The 8,067-nt window shown below is 52.6% G+C and overlaps 1 protein-coding gene across 1 annotated transcript in view; it reads left to right on the top strand.

Moving 5' to 3' along the window:
• The window catches only part of LOC103915444 (connective tissue growth factor-like), an 11,423-nt gene extending 3,539 nt beyond the window's left edge, over positions 1 to 7,884 (top strand). Inside the window, exons 2-5 of the mRNA XM_009322264.1 lie at positions 1,585 to 1,798; positions 5,752 to 6,003; positions 6,451 to 6,659; positions 6,870 to 7,884. Coding sequence (XP_009320539.1) covers positions 1,585 to 1,798; positions 5,752 to 6,003; positions 6,451 to 6,659; positions 6,870 to 7,181 — 987 coding nt within the window. The 3' untranslated portion in view covers positions 7,182 to 7,884. The remainder of the gene's footprint in view (positions 1 to 1,584; positions 1,799 to 5,751; positions 6,004 to 6,450; positions 6,660 to 6,869) is intronic.
• Positions 7,885 to 8,067: the final 183 nt, after the last annotated feature.

Raw genomic sequence — 8,067 nt, 5'->3', positions numbered from 1 at the left:
GGTGAGACTCTGGGAGGACTTGTGAGTTAAGATTTGGGCTGATCCCTGTCCTACACCATGCCGTGCTGGTTGTTACAGAAGTACAAGGCAGTTGGCACCTTCTGACCTCATGTGAGCTAAAGTCAGAGCAGCTGTTTTGAGCAACAGTCAAAACAGCTGGAGAAGTTTTACTACTGTTATTGGTGACAAACACAATATCCAAGGAAGCTGTTTCACAAGCGAGGGCTGGATGGGATAGAACAAGTGCAAACAGAGCTGTAGCAAGATACATTTTTGGCCTCTGTTCCAGGTGTTCCCCCCCTCCCGCCTGCCCCCAGGCTCTTTCCAGCTGCCGCAGCCCCTCTCCCTGGGTGGCAGTGGCCGGGGCTGGCAGCCGAGCTGTGAGGGGTCCGCCCTGTCGGGTGCTTTCCTTTTCACCCCAGCTCACAGCAATACAGGATCTCAAAGCCTTTCACTGGCATCATCTACGTGCAAGGGTTGTATCAGCCGTGCGGCAGCAGCTGCCCCCGGGGTGGGAGCTGACCCCCGTCTAGCAGCGTGCAGCATCTGAGCACTGCAAACTGGAGCAGTGCTCTTGCATCCCTCTGAACTACCTGGAGAATTTCAGCGGGCAGGAGCTGAACAGAAAACCAGGCTAGGGCTGGCACGCTGGTGTTTCTGAGGAGGTATAAGAGGATCTTTCCAGACTATATGCTCTGCACCTTTCACAGTCGTGGTTTTACACCTTGCCCAAATCTGGGCACATCCAGAGCTGAGGCTGGTGTATTCGCTCCAAGCTGATTAGGGATAAGGATGCCACAGACTGAGTTATTGGCGTGTTTGAAGTATCCTGGGTTTTCCGGAGAAGGTAGCCCTCCTTCAGACGTAGCCTGACCTCTGTTTAGCATCTGAAGTGGTGTGAGAGCCAAGGGTGGGTTTCAAGAGGTGGCCAGCACTTCTGAAACGCTACCAAGCAGGGCAGCTGTAGATTACAAGGTCCTGAGGAACGCTGGTTACGCTGCGTTCCCTGGAAAGGGGAGAGGAGAGGGCACATCTCGGAGAGTAACGAAGAAAGTATGAGATCCAGGGGACAAAATGGGACTCGGGAGCCTTTGGGTCAGTTTTCAGCGTGGGCTGACGTTGGGCAAGTCCTTTCGCTACGCGTCTCACTTTTTCCATCTTCGGACTGGGTCTAATGATGCTGCCGCGGAGTGCTTTCATGTTTTCTCCTGAGCGGTGCTATGTAAGAGCCGGGAATTGCTTGCTGTTAATAATTACTATTTTATTGCTTCCGGGGAAGCGGGGGGCTGAGCTGCGCATGGGACTCCAAGCTACTGCTTGTCGTGTTTGTTTTGGCCCTGCTTCCCAGAGGCATCTTTTGTTTCCTTCAGCTCCAGAGAGGTTAGGGATGAGGAAAAGATTCGTCTTGAGAGTCCTCGGGAGCTGCATGCACGTCCTCTGCAGCAGGGCTCGCCGGTGGAGGGCGAAGTCGGTCTTCCCTCCTCTTGATGGGGTGTCGTGCTTGAAGCAGAATCGTGTTTTCCATTTCTCTGCCTGGCTAGCTTGCGGGAGACTCATTCTCTCCATGGCTTGTCTGCCCTCCAGGTAGAACCGCAAGCCTGCACGTATCCATGCCAGTGTCCCTCCCAGCCTCTGCAGTGCCCCGCTGGCACCAGCCATGTATTGGATGCCTGTGGTTGCTGCAAGGTGTGTGCCAGGCAGCTTGGCGAGCTCTGTTCCCTGCAGAAACCCTGTGATCATCACAAGGGACTCTACTGCGACTTCTCCAAAATCCACAGAGGCAGCGGGATCTGCTTAGGTGAGAGCTGTATGTTCTGTTATTGTGCGGTTTTCTTGTGGCCCCTCCAGCCCTCTGCCTGCAGACCTCCCAGAAAACCCACGGCATCGTCAGAATTCCCTGTAGTGCTTGGACCCCTCGTCCAGCGTCACGTTGTGAGATCTGTGCCAGCCCTGCGAGCCAACAGATTCACTGATACCGGTACACACGCAACCCACTTCCTCCTGCGATGAAGGATGTTTCCAAAGGCACGAGTGGGGGTTTGGGACTCTCCATTGTTCACCTGACATTGTTAGGAGACAACCTCTAGCCCCGTAGCGCCTGTGGGTAACCATCAGCAATCCGGACTTTTACCGGCAAGTACAGTTGCTTGGAAAATCTCACCCAAAATCTCACTGCCTTGCACCGGAGATTGGCATTTTGCACTCGACTGCTTACATGCAAGAGGCGCGCCGTATTTCTGGCTTTGGCACGGGGGTGGAAAGAGCTGAACAACTCCTTTGCAAAATAGTGTGTGTGTAGAACATGAGAATTACTGAGCCGGGTAAATACAAATGCAGACCTGTTTTCTCTCCTGGTGCCTCTTTTCAGCCAGAAAAGAAAAATCTTTTGGATTTTTTTTTGTTTAGTAGCTATTTTTAAAGCATGCAAAAATTATTTTGGTGTAGAGGGAAAAAAAAAAATTTCCTCAGTCTCCTGTTCCTTGTTTAAAACCAAGACTCCTCTGGCCCTGCCTCTGCCAGGAGCTGACCATTTTTTCAATTCAAGCTTTTCAAGATAGTCAGGAAGACACGAGGGCTGGAAAGCTGATGTGAACGCTTTGGGAAGCGTTCAGCCACCGCACGTGGCACCTCTGGAAATGCTCCGGCAGCCGTACCGCTTGTACCGCCCCGAGACAGGGGCGTTGGGGGTTCGGGGTGGAACCGCACTGTTTGGCAGTGCCAGGTTCACATACAAATATTTTTTTTTTTTACTCTAAAGAATGAATTTAACTTGTAGAAGGTGTTTTCTCCTTTCTTTTGAGAAGTTTTTAGAAGTTATTTGTTTAGTTTTCCTCCCCCAGTTATTGCGATCTTTAGAAGCCACATGAGCTTCCCTAGTGCTCTCTGTAGGCATTGCTACACCTCAGAGCTGATGACTGAAGCTTCATAAGGCAAACGCAGGCGTAATAACATCCAGCGGGTGTAAGCTGTAAACCGCCTAATTAAGGCTGGAAATGAGGTGTATGTTTGTAGAGTAAAGGTAGCTAAAGCACTGGAACAATTTACTCAGGCGTGTGGAGAAGTCTCCATCTCGAAGACTTCCCGTGAAGACTGGGCATCTTTCTAAATAAACTGCTTCGTATTCACCATGACGTATGGGTTTGATACAACGATTTTGGAGTGAGAGTCCCAGATCCCTGCTGTGTAGAAAATCAGACTTGAAGACCACAACGGTCCTTCCTGCCTTTAAATGAGGAATTAAGATTTTCATGGCAAAAATCCCAGATGAACATAGACCAGGATATCTCCCTAAACTGGACCGAGGATTTGGGCCGTAACGTCCTTGGGTGATATTTTTGTGATGTCCACACTGATCTCTCGGAAGATGGGGGATTTTGGAGGCAGTGAAGGAAGCTGAAGGTGGAGCGATGAATCAAATGAAGGGAAGGATCAATGTTTGTGACTAGAGAAGAGAGGACTTACGGGTATCCAAATAAGACAGACGTGATGGGAGCAGAAAGGAGCAGAGAGGTGTTCAGGTGTCACAGGAGAAGCTTCTAGGTTGGGTACCAGCCTGAAGACTATGTCAGAAGAGACAGGAAGGGAACCATCAGCGTGAAAATTACTGGATATGTGTTTAATGTTATCACAGTATGTAGCATTTCACGTATTGCAGAGGAATTCTTCCCTTCCTGCAGAGACCTTGGAGTATCAGAAAGGTAGAGACGATCCCGTAGTAACTCTAGAGCAGGAGAGCCCAAGGGCGGTAGGGTGGCCTGGGTGGGTGCAGGGAGCTGGCAGAGCTGCGGCGACCGGAGCGGCTCACTTGAGCTCTGCCATATTTCCTGCAGAAAAGGGCAAAAGTCTCCTAGACCGGCCGTGGTGTCTGGAGGTGGGAGGTGGCAGCGGTGCCAAGCGGCGCTGGTAAATAAAGAGCCGTCTCACTCTGCTGGCACAATCTGTTTCGGTGCTTTAATTGGATCAGGTCAACGGGAAAGTGAGGTCATTGTAGGGTAACGAAGGGCATGACAAAACGATTGAGTTTTGAAAACGTAATAAAACCCCTGAGCAGGCTGCCATTCCTGGGGTGGGGAGGAGTGCTGCTGAGGGAACAGCACGACCGGTTCATCGGGAAGGGAGAGGGCTTGGGCTAAAAAACAGTGCAAGAGGATTTAAAAATAAGTATGAATGGTTGTGTAGAGGGAAAGTGGATGGCTTCCACTTCGATGGAAAAAGTGAGGATTTTGAAACTTCTAAGTAGGAGCACAGGAGTATTTTTATACCAATGGCATTGAAAGGAGTTGCAAGTTGAGATCCAGCTCTGGTTAGAAACACGGCATTAGCAGCCCGGAAGGATTTGTGTCCCCTCAAGGACTAGGTGGGATGGAAAGAGGCTCTCGCTCCTCATTTGGTCCAAACACTTTCTGTCTGAGACAATGTTCCACAGGCGAGCAGGACTAAGGGGAAAATAGATCAGGTTTCCTGGTCAGCCTCTGCAAGCAGCCAAGAATCCTTCATTTTGGTAACTTCCCAATAGAGATTTGCATGGTTTTTTTTTGTTTTTTAAGGGTCAGGATTGCAGAAAGCAGCAGCTGACGAGAACTGTCCAAAAGCAGGATTTCTCTCCTGTGAACAACTCTGAGATTGCAACGTTTCATTTCAGGCTGAAAGGAAACAAAAAAAAAAAAAATCTCAAAACTTTCCATGAGTTATTTAGAATACTCGTTTGGCTGTGTCAAAACTTTCCACTTCCATTATATCAAAATGTTTCATCCTGATCTTTACAGTATCTAAAATAATTACCCGAGGAAAATGCCTCCCCCTGTGGAAAGTGTCCAGCAAGTATTTTGGTTGAGCTATTGTAAGAGCATAAAGGAAATCTTTGATATCAAATTGAAATGCTTCAGTTGTTTCTCAGTGAAAACATTCCTGACATTGATCTGTCCCTGCAAAACTCTTAATCAAATACGAGTTTTCTGCTGGAAAACTTCCACTGGAAAAATTTTGGCTAATACAGACGTAAGAACTTGGGAGCATTACTCGCACCCGCAGACTGAAGATTGCTCCTATGTGTCAGATATTGTTACGTTTCCTTTTTTGCTCATTTAAGTTTTATCGGGAAGGAGTGAAAGACTCGTAGGAGGGCTGGAGATGAGAGGTCTGGAGATCAGAACAGAGAGAAATAGAAAAAGTTGTGGCCGGAAGGAAGAGGAGATGCGTGCATCACAGAGGAGCCAAAAGGTCATAAACCCAGTGTTATTTTCCTTCTGTAGGTACCTTTAGACACGTGGCGAACCAACTGCTCTTAGGAGAACGTTGCCTTTTGGTCTCCTAGGAGTAAGGAGGAGCAGAGCCGCTGGCTCACGTGTGGCGTCAGGAATGCATCTTGCACACCACCACTGACCGGGGCGCCCTCTGAGCGGGACAGGAAGACCTCTGACTGGAGAACAGGCTGTCTACAAGCTGTAAAGACAAAGTCCCACTTAGCTCATCCAAGCGGAGAAGAGATTTTTTTCTAGAGAACTTTGGGAGGTCTGGCACGGCTGGAGCCACCTTCCGAAAATCGATGTCGGGAATAGCCTTGGGTCCAGGGAGCCGAATGTTAAATGCGCCAACTTCTGCTGCCTCCAGCACTGGGCTGGCAGAGCAGGGGAGAGTCTGCACGCGGGCACTCGCCCCTCACCAGGAGCCCGGTGGCCCCCCGAGGCAGAGGCCACGCTGCCAGCCCCATACCGTCTTCTCAGCTTCTCCTCCTCTTCCCCCTTCCCACAGCTCACGAGGGTGCAACTTGTGACCTGCTGGGCAAGATCTACCACAACGGGGAGAGCTTCCAGCCCACCTGCAAGCTGCAGTGCATCTGCATGGACGGGGCCATCGGCTGCATCCCCCTCTGCTCCGACGACCTGCGGCTGCCGTCCCCCGAGTGCCCCAACCCCCGGCGGGGGAAGTTTCGCAGTAAGTGCTGCGAAGAGTGGATCTGCGAGGAGGGCAGTGAGGAAAACCGCTTCGAGACAGCCATGGCGGGTGAGTGGTGGGCAGACGTGACAGGGCCGGGGAGCTCTTTGCTGGGGGATAGGGGTGGATCCAAACCGCCTTTGGATCGGGGCCCTAAGTCACATCTGCTTTGGAACTGGTGGTGACTGCGCACTTTGTGCACCGGGGTGCACCGGGGTGCACAAAGTACCAAGTCTTGAACTCCAGACCCATTAAGGTGAGACCTTAGTGGTGCTGGGGGGAGGCTCGCACACCCTCTGATATCGCGGCAGAACTGGCTGGAGCTGGGCTGAGGTGGGAAACGGCCCCGTGCTTTGCCTGCGTCCTCCTTCTGCTGGGAGGCTGAGTAGCTTGCGGGATGGATCAGACCTTTGCTCCTGTCCCTGAAGAGTTAGACCAAGTTGGGAGCAGCCACGGAGCTGCCACACTTTGTTCCAAGCCCTGAACCTTGCCTTGCGTCTCTTCCGCGTGGCTCAGTTTTCCGGGAGGATCCAGCACACAAGCCGGAGCTGAATAACCTGCAGGAGAACTGCTTGGTGCAGACCACCGAGTGGAGCGCTTGCTCCAAGAGCTGCGGCATGGGCATCTCCGCCCGGGTAACCAACGACAACCCCCAGTGCCGCCTGGAGAAGGAGACCCGGCTCTGCATGGTCCGGCCCTGCGACTTCCCCGTGGAGAAAACCAAGGTACTGGCTTGGGGAGAGGGGACGCAACACCGTGAATGCCAGGGACAACCTAGCGGGGTACTTGTCAGGCGTGAGCCTGTCTCACAGGGTTTGCTCTGTGCTTCCACTTTTTCTGCGTCCCATTGCCCCGTGATGGAGATAGAGCACGGGCCTAGGTGGGCCTTTGGTCTGATTGTCATGTCCTTGTTAACCCATCTGCTCTCTCCCTAGAAGGGGAAGAAGTGTGTGCGGACCCCAAAGCCACGCCAGAGCCTCCACTTCGAGTTTTCGGGCTGCACCAGCACCCGTTCCTACCGGCCCAAGTTCTGCGGCAGCTGCACGGACGGCCGCTGCTGCACCCCGTACGTCACCAGCACCGTGGAGGTGGAGTTCCGCTGCCCCGAGGGGGACTTCTTCCAGCGGAAGATGATGTTCATCAAGATGTGCTCCTGCCACTACGACTGTCCCCGAGACAACGACATCTTCCTGGCCACGTATCACAGGAGGATGATTGGAGACCACGTCAAGACGGAGAGGCAGTAGCCCTCTCCGTGCCAGATCCGCAGGCCAAGGTGTGAAGAGGGCTCTGCAGCGCTTTCGTGGCTGTGTCCCGGGACAATGCAGCCTCTTACCCCTCGTGAGGGGCTAACAGCACCGTTCGCCACCAGTGGTCCCAGTGGCCTTCCTAACAAGCCGAGGTGCGTGGGGGGAACAGCCCCATCTGCCCCAGGCTCCTGACCTTCACCCATGGTGGTGCAAAGGTCAGTGAAGGAACCAGAAACAGGCTTGAGCTGCAAATTTGATCCATGTTCCCACTGACCAGATGGAAGAGTGGATCAAAGCCGCGTGGCTCCAGCCTGTCTCCAGCTGAGGGCGCAGCGGGTACGATTCCCCGTGGCCACTGGCCTCCCAAAACCATGTGGCAAACCCAGAGCACGAGACAGGAGAAGCCCAGGAGGCCTGACCTGAAGCCGAGCTCCGCAGCCTGCTTTCCAGCAGAGCGGGGCTCCGCTGCGCATTGATGCAAAGCTTCTCGGTGAGGAAAGGGTCCTGGCCCCGTGCTGGGCTCCTGCTGAGCTTTTCAATTATTTTTGGTTAATTGGATCCAACAAGTTGGCAAAAGCTCTTCCCCATCCTTGTGCCCACTTTTCACCCTCCCATGTGCTTTCCCGTCAGCAGCTTTGTTCCAGATCAGTTTCACAGAATCACAGAAGGGTTGGGGTTGGAAGGGACCTCTAAAGGCCATCTAGTCCAGCCCCCCTGCCCTGGGCAGGGACATCTTCAACTAGAGCAGGTCGCTCAGAGCCCCGTCCAGCCTGACCTGGAATGTGTCCAGGGATGGGGCATCCACCGCCTCTCTGGGCAACCTGGGCCAGTGTTTCACCACCCTCAGCGTAAAACATTTCTTCCTTATATCTAGTCTAAATCT

The sequence above is a fragment of the Pygoscelis adeliae genome, unplaced genomic scaffold, assembly GCF_000699105.1.
Source record: "Pygoscelis adeliae isolate BGI_AS28 unplaced genomic scaffold, ASM69910v1 Scaffold513, whole genome shotgun sequence".
Lineage (NCBI taxonomy): Eukaryota > Metazoa > Chordata > Aves > Sphenisciformes > Spheniscidae > Pygoscelis > Pygoscelis adeliae.
Note: the sequence above shows the minus strand (reverse complement) of the source record. Positions and strands in the feature narration are given on the sequence as shown.